The 19,168-nt window shown below is 41.3% G+C and overlaps 1 protein-coding gene and 1 long non-coding RNA gene across 2 annotated transcripts in view; one reads left to right on the plus strand and one right to left on the minus strand.

Moving 5' to 3' along the window:
- The window catches only part of THRB (thyroid hormone receptor beta), a 378,523-nt gene that overhangs the window by 55,473 nt on the left and 303,882 nt on the right, over window positions 1–19,168 (minus strand). The window contains exon 5 of the mRNA XM_029940360.1: window positions 16,000–16,260. Within this exon, the coding sequence (XP_029796220.1) occupies window positions 16,000–16,260 (261 nt within the window). The remainder of the gene's footprint in view (window positions 1–15,999; window positions 16,261–19,168) is intronic.
- Window positions 760–5,252, plus strand: LOC115292335. Its single transcript, XR_003908934.1, has 2 exons — window positions 760–960; window positions 4,428–5,252. It is a non-coding gene; the product is annotated as an uncharacterized LOC115292335 (long non-coding RNA).

Raw genomic sequence — 19,168 nt, forward strand, 5'->3', positions numbered from 1 at the left:
CAGCCAGGCGCCCTGAACTTCATTCCTTCTAAAATCTGTTTCTGGTGCAGTCTTTCCATCTAGGTATCACCATCCACCGGGGCGGGGGGGGGGGGGAGTTTAAGCACAAAGCCTTGGCACGTCCTTGACTCCTTCCTTGCCTTCACTATCTACATCCAACATGTGAGCAAGTTCATTGTTTCTTCCTCCAAAATATATACTGCCTTGGAGGGAGAGAGAGAATTAAGGGGATTTGTCCCAGGCCTGGGATTTCACATTCTCCCCTCAAGAATTATAAGAAAACCTTGATTTGATAGGTTCATGCCCAAGTCAAACCATTTTGGAACTTTTTCCTTCCTTAGTCCCAGGAAGTATTAATTAGCATGAATCACTCTCCCCTTGATTATTGTTTACTTAAAATTTTTTTTAATGTTTATTATTTTTGAGAGACAGCATGAGTAGGGGAGGGGAAGAGAAAGAGGGAGACACAGAATTCAAAGCAGGCTGCAGGCTCTGGGCTGTCAGCACAGAGCCCGATGCAGGCTCGAACCCATGAACCATGAGATCATGACCTGAGCTGAAGTCAGACACTTAACTGACTGAGCCACCCTGGTGACCCTCCCCTTGGTTATTTCATTGTGTGATCCTGACTAAGTGAGCACCGTGGCACTGGATTAACAGTCAGATGAGGGCCCCAAAGTGATCCATGACATCACAAAGGGTCCCAAGAGACACTTTGAAGAAAAAGCAGTAACAAGAGGTTCTGTGGTTAAATGAATTTGGGAAATAATGCATTGTATATGCCTCTCTTAGAGACTTGGAAAAGAAAACTGTAAAACTTTGTATGACTTCATGTAACTCAGCGTTTCCCAAACACATCTGATCATAGAACCCCATGTATCTTGTAATATCTATTAGAAGTGTTCCATGAAACATACTTTGAGAAACACAGAATTCTGTTCTGTGAATACATTTCTGGAGGTAAGGCCATTTATAAGGATATATCATCTGGAAGAGTGGTCTTTTGTTCTCAGGTTGCACCGAGGGCAGACCTGTTTTTGGTCTTTACAAAGGAGGAAAGCTACCGGCCAGAGGAGGTGGGCGGGACACAAGGTCATATGTCCCAAGTGGCCACAGAACAAGACTGGGGCCTGTGGGCTCTGGCACTGAGTCTGCTTGGTAGGAATAGAAGCTCAAAGCCCTCCTCTTTGAAAACAACTTGTGTTCCTTGTTTCTAATTTTGCTCTTTTCCTCTATTAGTATTTGAGAAAAACGTTTTGAGACTGCCAGCCTGTTACAGCTCTTTACTAAAGGATACTAAGGGGAGGCTTTTGTTTGCAGTCCGTCACCAAGAAGAATTTGCTTTTACAAAAATGTGCTTGAAAAAGTGACAATATGGTTTACTAGCAGAAAGGGAACGGATTCCGATCTGGTGCGAGGAGAGAGAGGGCTCTGATGAGAACACTGAGGGGGGGACAAGACGCTCCAAGATGTCCAAAGCAGCCCCAGCAACAGAACTGAGGGCTGTCCAGGGATATGGAGGTTCTCATAAGGCAGTCCTGGTGGCCTCCTCAACTTGGATGCTCTTGCCAGGCCCAAGGTCTAGAGATTGGGTTTTATTTCATTAAGGTGGAATGGCTGCCCTAGCACGTTCATGCAGAAGATACCGCAAACCGGGTTACAACAGCCTTCTGCTAGGTGAAAGCTGTGAATTTATACACTGAGTGAATTCAGCCCTTTGTAGTTCCACAAAGATTAAGTCAGGCCTTAGGCCAGTGGTTCTCAAAGCGGGGTTCCTGAGCCAGCAGCATTCATATCTCCTTGAATTTCTTATAGATGTCGATTCTCTAGTCCCGTAGAGACTTTGCAGGGTGAGGCCAGAGATTTCAAGGCAGGCTAAAGTGTGAGAACCAGGACCCAGACCAAACGAAAAATGTATATATACAGAAGTGAATACAGACTAGCACCCTTAAGGCTGGGACTTGAAAGAAAATTAAAAAAAGCTTTTGAAAGGTATTTTAGCCCAGTGTTATCAGCATTGGATTCTTCCCTCTTCTAAGCCAACAGTGGAATGTTTGCTGTTTTCCATGAATGAACATTTGATTCAAAAGCAAACCTTTACTGGTTGATACAGTCTGACGAAGCTTGGACATCATAGTCCAGAAAACATGCAGTAAAGCATCAGTTTGGTGTGACTTTAATTAGAACACTGGCTAAATAATAGTGGTGAGCTCTACTGCATGTTATTTTCACAACCAAACAATAAAACTGGTGGGGAAGCTATTTCCATTCACTTCACAGAGTGGAAACCGAGAGGTTGCTTTCCTCACCCTTACATAGCTTTAGGCTCTTGAATTGCTATTTTAGAACTTGCTTGTCCCAATTCTCTGCGCTGCTTTTCTAAGAAGAAAATTATTTCAATGTTTTGAAAGTTCTGGGCCACTAATTATATGTTTCAACACAAATTCAAGGTCACTAAAATGACTTATCCGGTTTTCCATAGAGGAGCCTAATTTAATGCCTCTGCATATATTTATTTTGATTGATGTTCTCCACTATCTCTAGAAAAAAACCGTATTCAATATTTCACATTTTATGAATATAATTTATGCTTAGCATGGATATCACATAGCCACTTATTATGTACCCTTTAATTTAATTAATGAAAGAAAGTAGATCCATTTCAACTTAGTTAAATAGTAAGATGATGATTTCATTGAAATTGACACGGATGGACTTGATTTGAAAAATTGAGTGGTCCTTTGAGTGGGGAGGTTTTGACATTTAACAGCCATCGTAAACTTCCTTAATTCCAGAATAACACATCACAGATAATTTTTAAAACAAATTTCCCTAATAATAGGAATAATGAACAAATGATTGAGTCATCTGCATTTACTTGCTTTTTCACCTTTAAGAACTAGTGCAAAATCTAGGCTCTGCCACAATGGATGTAATAGTTTTCAAAAGATGTATTCTTTGTTCATTAAAGGCTCCATTCTTCCACTTGCATTTAAAAGTGTTATGAAGAATAATTTAAAGGTAAAAAGTTCAGATGGAGTAGTGATACCTGCAAAAGTGTGGAAGAACCTCAAAAACAATATGGGAAGTGGAAGATGCCAGTTCTTTTGCATGGTTCCATTTTTTTAATTTTTCATTTTTGAGAGACAGAGAGAGACAGCATGAGCAGGGGAAGGCCAGAGAGAGGGAGACACAGAATCTGAAGCAGTCTCCAGGCTCTGAGCTGTCAGCACAGAGCCTGACACGGGGCTTGAACCCACGAATCGTGAGATCATGACCTGAGCCGAAGTCGGACGCTTAACCGACTGAGCCACCCAGGCGCCCCTGCATGCTTCCATTTTTGTACAGCTCAGTAAAGGCACATCTCTAGGGGCAGAAAGCAGATGAGTTGTTGCCAGGGACTGGGTACAGGAGTAACTGTAAATCAGCTCAAAGTTTCTTTGGGGTGATGGAAATGTTCTAAAATAAGATTTTGGTGATGATTGCAAAAACTCTGCAAATATACTAACAATTATGGAACTGTACACTTAAAACAGAGGAATTTTATGGTATGTAAATTATAGCTCAATAAAGCTTTATAAAAATAGATGTGGGGTTACAAATAGCTTGAGCTAATTAAAACGGATCATCAAAATAAACAGATTTAAAAGTTCGAACCATTTATATATCGATACCACGTGTAGGAGGAAGACGTAGCCTTCCTCTGAAATTTGCAACCCAACTAAAAAGACATATCAACAAGCAGAAAACGGCATCTGACACATGGAATACTTCATGTGCTAAAGGAACGTGGAGTGAAGTGGAATTATTACTTCTGAAACAACATAGGTTAAATTCCTTCCTCTTCTCTAAGACAAATACCAGTCGTCTGGTAGGGTATTCTCTACAGCTTGGTGGTCAACAGGGTTGCTCATTTCAAGTCTAGACACAAAGCTCACCCTGCACATCTATTTGGAAACCCCATGTTGCTCTCAATGAACTTTCTATTCTCAACACATGGCACAGCACTGGGCACACAGATTACGCTTAGGAACATTTTTGGTGTAAATCAAGATGATCTCAATCTCTGGTGAATTACCCAGGTGTGTTCAGAAGCTGGAATGAGATAAGGCGGTGCACAGTAGGTGCTGTAGGTACATCTCATGACAGCACAAGCACATAAATGATTCGTTTTGAGGGGGACATGGAGAAATAAGCATAGAGGAAGTGGTATTTGGACTGTGCCTTCAAGGAAGAGGTGAATAAAAGAGGATTTGTAGAAGAGTTTTCAAAAATTTGGATCTACTTCATGTTGGTATGTGGAGAACCAAATCTAGAAATGGTCCTTCATTTTATTTCAAATATTAGAGTAGTCTAGAAAGATACATAGATGACATCAAAATTAACCCAAGATACATTCTGATCTTAGTTGTTCTGTAATTTAATAGGACTGGGTTGTGGAAAGAAAAGAACGTCCAGTTCAAGCTTTAGAAGAGAATAAAGAGGCAGCATCTATCTGCCATCTTCAGACTGCAGCGATTCCGCTTTCTAGCCTACTACAAAGAAAAGTGTCCCCCACATGTCATACTGTCATTCTAACCTTAAAAATGTCATAGGTGACAGAGAAACAAATAACTTTTACTCTTAAGACATTCATCCTTAGCGTATTGAATGGATGCTTAATAGGAGGGCTTCTGGGAAATACACTTTCTTCCAGCTCAATGAGATAACGTACAAGTTTATCAATAATGATGGAAACCTCCTCACATGAAGACGAAGGTGATTTGGAAGATTGGGAACGATTTCTGAAACACACACTTAAATTTTTATAGGAACAAATGGCACAAGATACGAATTTTAAAAGCATTTTTGCCTAAAATACAGAATCTGATTCTAATCATAAGGAAACATCAGTCAAACCCAAATTGAGGGACATTCTACAAAATCATAGCCCTGTGTTCTTCAAACATGTCAATGCCACAAAAACACAGAAAGGTTGTGAAACCATTACAGATGAAATCAGACAAAAGAGACACAAAAGCTAGATGAAATACATAAACCTGGCCTGAATCCAGGACCAGAAACAAAACGGAAATAAAGAACAATTAATGGTGGCCTGGATCAGCCCATCGGGAGGGATGAAACCCATGAAAGCCTCCAGAGACAAGCCTTTCTCCAGCCCTGGTCTCAGCCTCTCCCTCCCCTCCTGGGAGTGAACAGGGTGAGGGAGGGCACAATTTATGAAATTTAAATAAAGTCTGTAGATTAGAGAATAGTATGTATCAATATTACATTTCCTGATTTTGAGCACTGTAATGTAAGTTTTCTTTCTTTTTTTAAATTATTTTTTAATGTTTATTTATTTTTGAGAGAAAGACAGAGTACAAGTAGGGGAGGGGCAGAGAGAGAGGGTGACACAGAATCTGAAGCAGGCTCTGGGCTCTGAGCTGCCAGCACAGAGCCCAATGCAGAGCCCAAACCTATGAACTGTAAGATTATGACCTGGCCCAAAGTTGGATGCTTAACGACTGAGTCACCCAGGTGCCCCTGTAATGTAAATTTTCCAAGAGAATTTCTTTGATTTTAGGGGGCACTCTGAAGTATTTAGAGTTCAGGGGTATGATGTCTGCAACTTACTCTTACATGTTGCTGACAAATACAAACTCCTATATTCTCATACACAGTATGAAAAGGTAAATGTGGAATAATGGTAATAACTGGTGAGTCCAGGTAAAGGTTATGTGGGAGTCCTCTGCATTATTCCAACATTTCAGTAAAGCTAAGAGAACTTTAAAATCACATATTAAATGGAATTTATTGGTTTGCCTTAGCAGATCTTCCAAGAAAAGACACAATTCACTCATACTTGAAGATGGTTGTTTTCTACCAATTTTGTTTTTTCCAATTAAACTCTTTAAAAAAACTCTTAAAAAAACAAAGCAAATTTGAAATAAAAAACCAAACAGAATCAAATAGCCTTCCATTCATCTAGAAAACTGTCAGATTGATCAGTGTTATATATATTTTTTTCTTTTTAGTGGTGATCATCAGGCTTATTGATATGGCAAAACTTTTTATTAATCATAGAATGGGCCTTTGTTTTCTTTGGGGAAGAGATAAGACTCAAAGATAGAATGACCACTTCAAAGGAAAGTTAAGAACGAGCATATCATGTGTAACCAGAAAGGGATAACAGGAAAGCACTATTCCCTATGTTTGACCATAAATATTAAATGGGACCAACCCCTTGCAGATACCTGTTTCCTTGGAAACCCATTCAATTGAAACCTGCAAAAATTAACATGTATTTTTTTCCCCCTTAAAGGGCAGGAGCCTCTTTTACTTACACATTTTTGACCTTTAGTTTTATATCTTAGGCGTATTATAAGAAGTTCTTTCCAGATCTAAGCAAACAAAGAGCCCAATAACTATCTTTTCATTAATTCTGAGGCTGGGCTTATGATAGTTGGACCTGTGTAAGCTGCAATGATGAGTAGTTGAGGTAAAATTTGCCTCAGATTTTCCTCATCAAATATTGCCGTCTACACTAATAGACCATCAACCCCCACACAATACTCTAACTCAAGTGCCAAGTAACTTCACAGAATAATAATTGAATAGTCATACTTGCAATACTGTTCTATGTTTTAAGAGGCAGTAAAGTTCAATGAAGTTGAGTCCCTTGTATAAGCCAATACTGACAAATGTCCTGGAGATAGGGGTTCACCAAAAATAATGCTGTTTCAGTCAATGCCATGGAGAATGGCTTTGGACCATGGAGGATGGATATCTGATTCCCATTTCCAAAGCTCAGTTGATTTTGGATTTCTGATATCTCTGTAGTGTGGATAGAGAAGCAGGATCATATTTATTTCAGTTCAAGTTAAGGACGCTGAACTGGTCCAGAACTTAAAACACTGATCTCTAAATACAGCTCATCATTAGCATCAGCCACAGAGTAGATTAACTCCACAGAGAAACCATCCCTGTGTCATTATGGGTCACAAGTGCAGGTGAAATGGCTCCCCAATATCATTTGCCTATTTTGTCTGCACTGTCACTATTATGCAGACTACCTTCGGTGTGGAGTCTCTTCATGTCCATGGGGTACTCAAACCCAAAGTCTCTTTCCTGGCAAGGTAAGGATATACTGGTCACCAGTATGTTCAGAGAATAGATTTATTATGGAGCATGAGTATGTCTTTAGAAACTGATGGGGAAGAAGCCCAGACTTATTGGGGGAACTGAGAGTGGGCATCTACATAGACTAAAGACTTCTGTGCTCCGCTCCAAGGGAGGTAAGTCCACTGAAGGAGACGGTGTAAAGTGATGGATTGCCCAATATGTCCTGGAACTGCTATGTCCTTCTGGTAACCACAGTTTAGGTTTTGGGGGTTAGCACTGATTTAATGTATTTTGTGCTGTTTTCCCCACAAGGGAAAATATGGTTATTGTATTGGAGAGGTACTGTAAAATGCAGTGGAGATTAATGTCTTTGGTTTCTTTATGGTCAGTTAATCTCTGATTACATTCTTTGCTGGAGAGAATTAGTGATTTATCCAAGGTTAAATACCTAGTAAATGTCATACCTAAGAGCCAAGCCATAGTTTTCTGTCCCCTCTGTGCCTACCAAATGCTGGGGAACATTCCTAAGATTTAATGCAGCAGGCAATTAATTAATTATTGCAGTGCAATTATTGCAAATTAATGCAGTGCAATATTGCAGTGCAATTATCGCAAATTAATGCAGTAATTTGAGATTCTTGAAATAACTTTTTTTTTCAGGATTACTGAGGTATAATTGACAAATAAAATTGTAAGGTGTACATTGTGGTGATTTGCTGTACACATACATTGTGACAGGATTTCTTCCTCCTGCATGATTTAATACATCCATCACCTCAAATATTTTATATACAATTGTATATAAATGTCCACAATAGTGTGTGTGTGTATATATAAGTCTGTATATATATATACATATAAATATATACAATGTATACATACACACATATTTGGTGAGAACATTTAAATTCTACTGTTTTAACAAATTTCCTTAGGTGTTATAGTGCTATCATTCTTGATGGCCCCAGATCAACATGCCATTCGCACATTTGTCCAAATTGGACTGGAGCCTCTGTGTTCAGTGTCTTCCTTTTTCCAGTGAGGTAGTGACACCAGCCTTCAGAGCACCGCGTCACAGACTGAGCGGTGGATGAAGGCCGCCTCTACTGCCCAGCAGGCAACCTGACGGCACAGTGGCCCGTGGCAGTCCTGCTCCTTATTGTCTCCCTCTCTCATTCATTCCCTGCTGTCCTCACCCCTTAATGGTTCTTTCCAGTCCATCCCTTCCATTGCCATTATTGGACCCTGTCAAGGGAGAAAGGAATCTGACCCAGATCACCACTTGGAGTCACTAGGACTTGATAAGCTATCCAGGCAGGAAGTTTGCATTTTAAAGACCGCAGGGAGTGCAGGACAACCTGTAGGGAGTGTCTGGGGAAGGGAGATTCCGGTGTCACCTATGATGTCTTTGTAAGACTGACTCTCCCAACAGTACCTTTTCAACTTCAAAGCAAGCTCTGCAAGCTAACCCTCCACATTGTACACTATTTCATGTGAAAACTACCTGTTAAGCACCAAGGGCCTTGGCAATTGTATCTGTTCCCCCTGCATCCATGATGATATCCTTGGCTTTAGAAACTTCAATCCTGCCATTATCTACATAGTGATTATTCTACATCATGTTCTATATCCCTAATATCCAGTCTGCTTCTGGTCCTTCTAAGCTTCATTATAAAATTAATACACACAGTTATGTGAGAGAGGATTCCATTTCACAGATGAGGAAACTGAGGCTAAGAGATTTGCTCAAGGCTCAGTGGCTGAGAAGAGCAGCACAGAATGTGAGCTCGGACTGTAGGCCTAGATGTGTGCTCGACCCCACTGCGCCTGTCACACTGGGTCCCACTGCCCTGCCCCTTCCCCTGAGTGAAGACCAGTGTTCTCTCTGTGGCTTGGATCCTTTCCTTGGGGTGCCAGCAATTTCCTTGCCCTTTTGTGTCATGAGGAAGAATGATGATAAAGAGCTCTGGTCTGGAGCCAGACTGCCAGAGATCAAATTCCAGTTTTGCTCCTTCGTGCTTTTCTTGGTTTCTTATTTAAGTTAAACAAAATCATTTTTTATTGTCTTAAAAATTTTTTTAAATGTTTTTATTTATTTTGAGACAGAAAGAGACAGAACATGAGCAGGAGAGGGGCAGAGAGAGAGAGAGGGAGACACAGAATCCGAAGCAGGCTCTAGGCTCTGAGCTGTCAGCACAGAGCCCAATGCGGGGCTCAAACCCATGAACGTGAGATCATGACCTGAGCTGAAGTCGGAGGCTTAGCCTACTGAGCCACCCAGGCACCACCCCAAAAAATCGTTTTTAAGCAGGCTTCACACCGGGTGTGGAGCCCAACGTGGGGCTTGAACTCATGACCCTGAGATCAAGACCTGAGCTGAGACCAAGAGTCAGACGCTTAACCAACTGAGCTACCCAGATGCCCCCTAAATTTTTAGTTTTTGCAAGAGCTTGAAAAATACCTTTGTGGTTGCTGTGGACTCTTTTTTCAACTGTCTGTGCCTCTACGAGAGCTGTGTACGTGATGTCTTGTTTTGCTTCTTTTCATTTATGTTTATATGGTTGTCAACATGTTTCAAGGTCAGAAAGGGGAACAAAAACTGGAGAAGGGGAGCCTGAGGCTGAAAGAATGTTCCTGTTCTAAGAACAGTTCCCTCCACTAAGGAGGGCAGGCACTATGCTGGGTGTCACTGGTGATGTGTATCCAGGACCTTTTTCTATGCACATTTGTGCACACACAATGATACAGACTTTTAAAATCTAAATGGGATCCCACTATACTTAATGTGCGTGGTTGCTTCTCTAGTATGTATTCCTAAAAGCACCTCTTTTAAACAATCTGTTTATTTCTCTAGTGGATACTTTAGATCTGCCGTAAATTCATTTGAGCATTCCCCTATGGACGGACATTGGGACTGTTATTAAGTTTTCAACAACAACAACAACAACAACAACAACAAAGCGGAGGTGCAAAGAAAACAGGTGAACACAGACCTTCGTCTCCCTTGAGTATTGCTGGGGGACAGAGTATTATCAGAGGGACGGCGGGGCCAAAGCGCGTCTGCATCTTATGCTGTGACAGACACTGCTGAATTGGCCTTGGAAAGCCTGGGGTCTATCCGCTGCTCTGTGTACATCTCAGTGAAAACTGGAGTTGGAAGAAAGAGCCTTGAATTTCTGATGTTTGCCTTCTTTGCCATTGCCCTGTTTCCAGTTTTTTATGCCCTCCACTCCAGCTGATTGCTTTCCCTTCTTCTCTTGCCCTCTATTTCTGCCTGTCCTGGTCCACTTACGGGGCTGCTCTTTCCCGCACTTGAAGTATGAGTCCCACAGCTCTCAGGGGCGGTAGAGAGCACTTATTCTCATGGTGATGGCTGAGGCGCCCAGAGTGCTCCCCAGGTGTATGAATCACACGGTGCCGTCGCGGGACCTCGCACCTGATGTCTGTGAGCAGGGGCAGAGTGGAGAGCGGAGATGGATGGAGCAGATGGCCGTACTCGGGCAAAGGCGCAAGCTTTTTCATCCTCCGCCTTCTAAAATACTCATTTACTGAAGATGTCCTTGTATTTTACTTAAGGACAAAGATAGCTATCGCCCGCTGAAAATGCGAGTGTCTAACTTGAAGGATTGTAATGCATACAATGGCCTGGCTTTCCATCTCTCATTTTTAGAACACTTTGTTATTTTGGTAAATGAGAATTATGTATCATTTAAAATTGTCATCATTGGTTTGATTCATTTTTTCCCTCCTTATGAAGAGCATGAGTTAATAGTCTGGCCCTTTGCTGACATAAGATACTGTTTTAAAAATTACTTTAACTTGTCTAAATCTCAGGGACTGGCTTAATAAATTAGGGTATATCTATAAGCAAGGATAATTTATAGCCAATAAAAGTCAGAATTCAGAGGTATACTTAATGACAAAGGAAACTGTTCATGATATGTTGTTAAACATTAAAAGCTGGTTAAAAAATGGTATGCCAGTATGATCCCAAGTTTAGAAAAAAATAGAGATGCCCAGAAAAAGACCGAAATATACTGAAGATTTTAACACTGCTTGTCTTTGGAGGATGGAATTAAAATATTCATTAAAAATTATTTTGAAATGTTTAACTTTGTACATAAACATGGGAGGATTTTATGATGAGAGAAAATAATTTGCTAGTAAAATTTTTTTAACTCTTTTTTTTCTTGTCTTCCTCCGATCTAAGACTCAACTCTTTTGATATTAAACGTAGAGTTGACCTACAGAGAATATTCAGGAAGGTCTCCAGGTTGCTGTTCACTTTCTTCTGATGCAGCTGGGGAGGGGGGGTCAGTCCCTGCCTTTCTGCTCCTACGGGGTTCCAGTGTATCAATCAGGAAAGTTCCTGACTGACATTGAGCCCAAACATCCAAGTATGGAGGTCTGTCTGGGTCCAAACTGCTGGATCTAGCTACAAAGGTGCACGCATCCCTGTGGGACCCATCCTTGTGGGACTGGTGGGACCGTGTGGTTCTAAAGAGAAGTTCAGGAAGGCACGAGAGGTCTGCATGAAGAAGCCTTATAAGTACTTAGAGGAGGATCAGGGTCCCAGCCAGACAGAGTGGGATTCTCCGAAGGGCTCAAGTCCCAGAGCGATGTGTTACCACGCTGAGTGATTAAATAGAACGTCCAGTTGACAATTAAGATAAACTAGGCCTTAGGAGGGCCTGGGTGGCTCAGTTGGTTGGGCAACCAACTATGGCTCAGGTCATGATCTCACAGTTTGTGAGTTCGAGCCCAGCATTGGGCTCTGTACTGACAGCCCAGAGCCTGTAGCCTGCTTCAGATTCTGTGTCTCCCTCTCTCTCTGCCCCTTCCCCACACATGCTCTCTCTCTCTCTCTCTCTCTCAGAAATAAAAATAAGCATTAAAAGAAATTAAAAAATAAAAAAGATAAACCAGGCCTAAAGGAAGTGCAATCAAAAATAGTGACTTAGATGGCTCTCCAGGCCCAAAGAAGGGAAGAAAAATGCACATTCCCTGAGTGTCCACTAGGTGGCAGGCCCTCTCCTATACAGAGAGCTGAAGAGTCTGCATTCTTAGGCATTTCCTGATATTAAGATTTTTAACAGTCACCCAGAGGGCTGGTTAAAAACACAGATTCTTGGGCCCCCTTCCAAAGCTTAACTGGAGTTCAGCTGTCAGAGTGAGGCCCGAGATTCTGCATTTCTAACAAGCTCCCGGTGCGGTGAGTTGCCACTGGTTGGTGCACTTTGAGCACCACTGAATTTATCATCTCAGGCTCTGGGAAGCAAGGAGGTGGTCCTTGTGGCTAAGCAATCAGTTCAAATTGAGGCAGAAACTCCAGGGAGGTGTAGGGTGGAGATACAAGGAAGGGAAAGGGGTCATTTGCTTCTGGTTGGAAATAGCCTCTGGTGCTAGAGCAGATTTGAACTGTGGGCTTTGCAGCAGAATGCTAGGTTGGCGGAGTTCTCATTGTAGTTAAGTGTGTTACCAGTTAATTTCTTTAGAAGGACTCTAGCAGATAGAAACACAGGCATATGCAGAATAAAATGAAAGCGGTATGCAGACCAAAATGAAAAACAAAACATTATATACCATAAATACGCCAGAAGAAAAACATCAGTAATTCTATAAAGCGTAGTTATTTGGACTGAAGGACCATTTAAAAAGTTTCTGGTCCATTATAGGTCGATAACATGGTTCAAAGGCACACGACTGTGACATGCGTGACTCACCAGGCAGGTCTGACAATCCCTGACTGATCCAGACCCTGCTCGGTGAGGTGAGTCCACTGATCATGGATGTATTTGAATGTCAGTGGTAATGTCAGATTGCTATAGAAGTTTCTAAAGCTTACTCGTTTCTGTATTTGCATCAATGGAGAGTAATAATGACAATTTTTTGGAGTACTCGTCCACAACCCCCCGTAGAGATGCGCTTACCTAGACTGGCCACATTGCTGACCTAGGAGATGGGCCCATTGTGTAGCTCAAGCAGGCGATTCATTCTTTGGCTCTTGCATTGTAGATCCTTAACTATTTGTGTCCTTCAGGGCCATTTAGTTCTTGTTAATTCCATTTGGGATCCTTGAAATGGGGTCTTTAGATATACTTTCAGTCTTGGTGCTATTGCTTCATACTCAGACCTCAAGGGTAATGTCCTACACATAGTAGACACTTAATAAACACTGACGGGATAAGTGCATGGAATCGTAGGCCAGGACTGAGACTACACTTGGGGCTGGAAAGAGATAGCCAGGAAATAAATACCCAGCATAAATGGATATCAAAACAGAACTCTCCTCACAGTGATTTCCTACAGGTAGTAGACAGGCAGAGCAGATGAAGAAGAACCAACTCCAAAAAGAAAAGAGAGACTAATCAAGTTGTTTCTCTGGCCTCATGGGTGCCTCACTACATAGAGGTGTCCATTGTGAATGACTAAAATTCAGTTTATAAGATTCATGGACCATGACAACGTAGGGCTTCCTGTGGCATTTTCATGCTGAACCAAGCCATTGATGGGTGTTCATGCCAAGGGAGCCCTGCTGGTTACCGTAGAAGCTACCGGAGAATTTTCCTTAGTTGTTTTCCTTTTAATACTAGAATCTTTAAAAAAAAATTTTAAATGTTTATTTATTTTTGAGAGAGAGACAGTGAGAGCCAGGGAGGGGCAGAAAGAGAGGGGGAGACACAGAATCTAAAACAGGCTCCAGGTTCTGAGCTGTCAGCACACAGCTCGATACAGGGCTTGAACTCACGAACCATGAGATTATGACCTGAGCCAAAGTCGGACACTTAACTGACTGTGCCATCCAGGCGCCCTTCCTTTTAATTCTAGAATCTTGAGGAAGGACTTTGATATAATAACTTAATTATATTTTCTTATTAAATGTTCTCTGACTTTCAGCAAAGGGGAGCTTAATTAATCCAAAATGGGTTATCAACTCTAACCCCCCTGATATGTCATGCCTTACCCTGCACTCATCTGTCCGATCCTCCTTCTCCATTCCTTAGTAGGCATGCAGTGCAGCCCAGGGAATTTACGTGACTCAGTGGTGGGTAGCTAATAATACTGATCACAGTAATAATGATAGCTGCCATTTAGAGAGCCCTTACGAGAGGTACTATGCTAGATGCTTAAATATATTATCTTATTTAATTCTATCAACAATCACATACGTTTGCTCAAGGACAGAATGGAAGGTCTAGGATTCTAGCCCAAACTTGTGACTTTAACCACTGTACTACAGTTAGGGTCTTGGATCCAAATAGAGACCGTTTCCTTTTGCTTCTAAGGTATAACCACAAACTATACGGTATTAGGAACTCTGGGTATCCCAGGGCAAGACTTCTTGTAAATGATAGAGACATAGATGGATCCTAGGAATGAATAGATGAGTGAGTGACTGACTGAATGAATGAATGAGTGAATATGGGTACCAACTGTGAATGAATCAAATTTAGTTTGTGACGTTCTTAGATGACAAGGATACTACAATCTCGTGTTGGCATTTCGCTATACGCCAAGGAGTGACATCGTTTTGATGCCAGCTCATAAATTCTGAAGATACAATCTGGTTACAAATTCTAAGGCTACATCTCAGTTGTATCTCAAACAAATACGTGTGCCCATGCACATACGCGCACACGCACACACACACACGTCCTATATGCTTTTTCAAAAAAAACCTTATTTTGTTCCTTTCCTAAATATCCTTTTCAGTTTCTCAAATCTCCCAAATAATAGAGAGGCAGTTCAAACACAAATCTTCCCCAAAAGAATATGTATAATTTTGACTACACTCAAATCAGAGCTCATACCACTCTTTTATTATTTTTAGATAATTCTATTTTCAATTGAAACAGTCTACACACTTAACTTCTCAGGTCAACTGGTAGTTCTAAGGAGATTTTCTTGTGTTCTCAGAAAAGCTAAAGGGGCAGCTGTTTTTTTGATAGAATAGTCATGTGTTTACATTCAAGTTAAAACACTGTGTAAAAGTCTTTCATGGCTCGTATGGAAGAGCCTTTACAAACTTTCATTAATATATCTTGCTGAGTGATTGCTGGATTTCCAAACACAGAATCTAAAACTTAGTCATGAGTCAAAGCCCTTAAAGAAGATCCAAAAAGAGAACTTTCCCCCCTACAAGCTAAATTGAAAAAGAATGGATGTCACATGAATGTGAACATTTAAAAGCCCAAATGAATTTACAAAGCGCACATTTTGGGGAGCCCTAAGACCATAAAGCGATCAGCACAAAGACATCTGTCAGGGTGGAGGCAACCTGAGGTAAAGACCAGTTAAATCTAATGCAATCAGGAACTTAGGCCAGTTTAACACTTTTTTTTATGAGGTGACAACCTCCTAACACCATAATCTTGCCTTTCAGGAAGATGACACAAGGATTTGATGAGTAAAAGAAAACAACTTAAAACCTCTCTTTTAAGCATGAATTGTCTATTGGGGTTAAAGGCAGTCTTTGAGATCCCACCAGCCATTGGCACAACTGGGAAAAGAAACATACACAATGCGCGCAAACACACAGACACATTTCAAAATCAAGTAGTTACAGAGCGATAGCATTGTCTGGTTCTACTGAGACTCAGAAGCAGAGTTAAAGCCAAAGCTGACAACCCTCCTGCTAATTAGAGAAATAAAAATGTCTTCTCCCCAAGGGTCCAATGCAACATTGAAACTGAAATTAACTGCTTTCCTTCGGGACTCGTTTATTTATGTTCAAAAGAAACTTTGGGGATAAAGAAACCCTGCAATGGAACAGTTGGGGAGAACACATGAGCTCTATGCACTGGAATACACGGAGCTGAGCACACAGTTACAACAGAGATTTTTTTCCTGCTTGTTGAAGAAACACTTGATATGGTCTAATAAAAATCAGGTTACCTTTACATTTCTTCTCCTCTGTTTGGAAGGTCTGGGCACTTGGGACACTCTGATCACTCACATCGTCATGGTCCAGGTGGAATATTGAGCTAGTCCAAGTGGCCTGGATGAGATGTGGTGACGACTGTTCATTTTTCAATGCGCTGCGTCTCTCCGCATGGCTCTTCCTATGTAGACAGGCTTCAGACATTCCTACTAGCTTCCAGTCGTGTTCTCGGTCTGGACAGTGCTTTGGTTTGTCCCAGGTTGGAAGGCCATTTTCTGGAGGGTTGAAAAACACGAGATGACGAGCTGTTGGCATTGTCAAGATTTTGTGGAGACGCAGTTTTGGAAGGCAAGTTGTTCTCAATTCTTTGGGGCTGACAGTATTCACATGCACCTCCACTTGACGGCAGTGATAAGATGCAGAATTTGTCAGCCTTGGGCATTTAGCCACCACAGTTGGATTGCCTGTCGGAGTAATCAACACATTCCCCCTTATTTTTAGTGCCTAGAAAGACATTAGTTCCTCCATGGAAAGTCTGTACTTTCGCCAGCCAGGCTTCCACAGCAATGGCCCAAGGGCAAGTTTACACCAATTTATGTTACTGCTTAGACGATCGTTTGAGGTCTTGAGGGTCAGGGCTGGCCATGAACACTTTTCAGATCCTTAGGACATAAAACATCCGGGATTCAGCCTTGTTTGACTTTGGTTTTATCACAGGCTGACCTGAGGGACACCCTTGTTACTTAAGTGGGACACGCTCACGTGGTACCTCAGAGAGTGACAACTCGGTCCTCCCTGCCACCTTCTTCCCTACCGGCCTGATAAAAAGAGACTGGATCTTCAGACGGAAACTTAGAAATGTTGTCCCAAACCGGCAATGAGATCCGATGAAGGAAAGCAGACAGTTCTTTAGTTGTGGGGCAAACTAGCAGCCCTGATAATAAAGTGATAAGCTCCGGACTGCTTTGGTTGAGGTCGAGGCAGTGAATTATTTATGTATATGGTGTTGTTCTTTCTCTTTAATTTATAGGAACTTGAAAAAAAAGTGGAATAACATAATGAAAACCTTCTCACACTCATCTTTCCCAGTGGCAAATTTTACCTCCTTGAATATCTTTATTGTACATGGAAATAGGGTAGAGAGTAAAAATGAACAGGCTCATGGATATATTTGTATACACAAAAAATTAAAAAGTATAATCCACCTGGTCATCCATATTTCTAGAAATTCTTAAGCTACTGTTGACATGAGAAATATACAATATAGAGTTCTACTTTTAAAGTGATCATATATAGTGATTGCAAGATCATAATTTATATATGTGAATTTTCCCTTATGCAGAAATTACCAAAGGAGCAAAGATATCCAAATAAGAGAGAAGAGTTCATCCTTATCTGTGCATAGTATGGGGAGGTTTTTTTTTTTTAATAGTTATTTATTTTTGAGAAACAAAGAGAGAGAGAGAGACAGAGCATGAGCAGGGGAGGGGCAGAGAGACAGGGAGACACAGAATCCGAAGCAGGCTCCAGCCTCTGAGCTGTCAGCACAGAGCCCCACTCAGGGCTCAAACTCACAGACCACGAGATCATTCATGACCTGAGCCAAAGTCGAATGTTTAACCGACTCAGTCACCCAGCTGAGTTTTAAGCTGCCTCCCCAACATTTAAAATGACTTTTAAATTATTTAATGCCAGGGTTAAAAATGCTTTAGGATAGGCACCCTCTCTAAAGGACTAGACAACCTCAGTTGTTAGTTAGGATGATTTCTTTAAAAGTGTGACCTACTCTGAGTCACTTTGGAGGCTGTATTTACCCTGTGAGACGTCAGGTTACTATGTGGAAGTTCTAACACACATACACTCTTTTTCTACTGCAGGAGGCCACTGTGAACAAGACAACAACAAATAATCAACGCATGATTTCTTTGTCACAGTAAATGGAAATGCTGTGGCTTGAAACAACAAGGCCAGTAAGCAATAAGTCCATGCAAAAAAAAAAAAAAAAGATTCTACACTGTGACAGCTTTTGGATGTAACATTTGATCTTATTCAGAGAAGAGTCCTGAAAATTCACTGTATGCAAATGGCTATGCTAAGCATTGTGGGAGGTCACGAGTCCTTTCTCTTTGGAAATTACATGGCATTATTCAATGGATGGTGAATCAAGAAACCTGGGCTCAACTATAGCCAGCTACTGGTGCAATTACAGGTACATATTCTCACTATCCATGAAAAGAAAATAACAGCGTAAAATCATGGGAGATGGTATTGCATTTCAAATTAAAGGTATCTATGGAGAATCCATTCAAGTTTATTATCCATGAGGGTTTGAGGTTTTCATGAGTTAAATGTAAAACTACTGAATGCAAGGGTTAATTATGGACCTAAACAGATTCATTTTATTTCTACAGACATGAAAAGCCTTCTGACCAATGCATGTTTCTATGATGTCTTCTTTGTTTTCAGGGACTCTCTAAATCCTTGGTAAATTGCTTCCTGTAAAGCTCCATTTTAAGGAAGGCTAAAGTGATCACACTATTTTGTAAAGCCTCCGACATTTGATGTTTCTGCAGAAATTCTTAAAATTTGGTATTAATTTCCCTGATCGAACAAAAATTAAGAAATACAGCCAAAGTGAATAGTCACTGCTCCGTAGTGAAGGGAGCTAGTGACCACGCTTGGGTGAGAGATGCTGAAAGGGACCTCACCCAAGGGGACATTCCTCCTTAAGCACAGCCTATTAAAGCTTGCTCAGCATGTCCCTTGGGCCAGCAGGAGAAGGGATTTCTTCTAAGCAAGGGAGGTTATGTTTGGGGTGAAGCAAGGGATAAGGTTGCCTTCCATTTTCCTAAAAAAAAGGAGTTGAGATGGTTTGGGGGAAGGGCATCATTCATGGGAGGCATTTACAGGCCCACAAATTACTGTCTGGAATTACATTCGTGATAATGATATTCAGCTGCTTAATTGGCAAGTTTATTGGTTGGGGCACCTGCTACGAAACCCGGGGACTGAGAACTCTTGGTTGGGTCATGGGAAAACTGGAGAGGATTTTATTTAAGGAGGATTCTTGATTCTTATCCTTCCCAGAACAGGGAGACACATACAATTCCTATTCCATTCCCAAGGAAGGATAAGATATCTACGACATGAGCCCCTGAAATTTTGCCTAATGAGGATGCTGCT

Source organism: Suricata suricatta, chromosome 5 (genome assembly GCF_006229205.1).
Source record: "Suricata suricatta isolate VVHF042 chromosome 5, meerkat_22Aug2017_6uvM2_HiC, whole genome shotgun sequence".
Lineage (NCBI taxonomy): Eukaryota > Metazoa > Chordata > Mammalia > Carnivora > Herpestidae > Suricata > Suricata suricatta.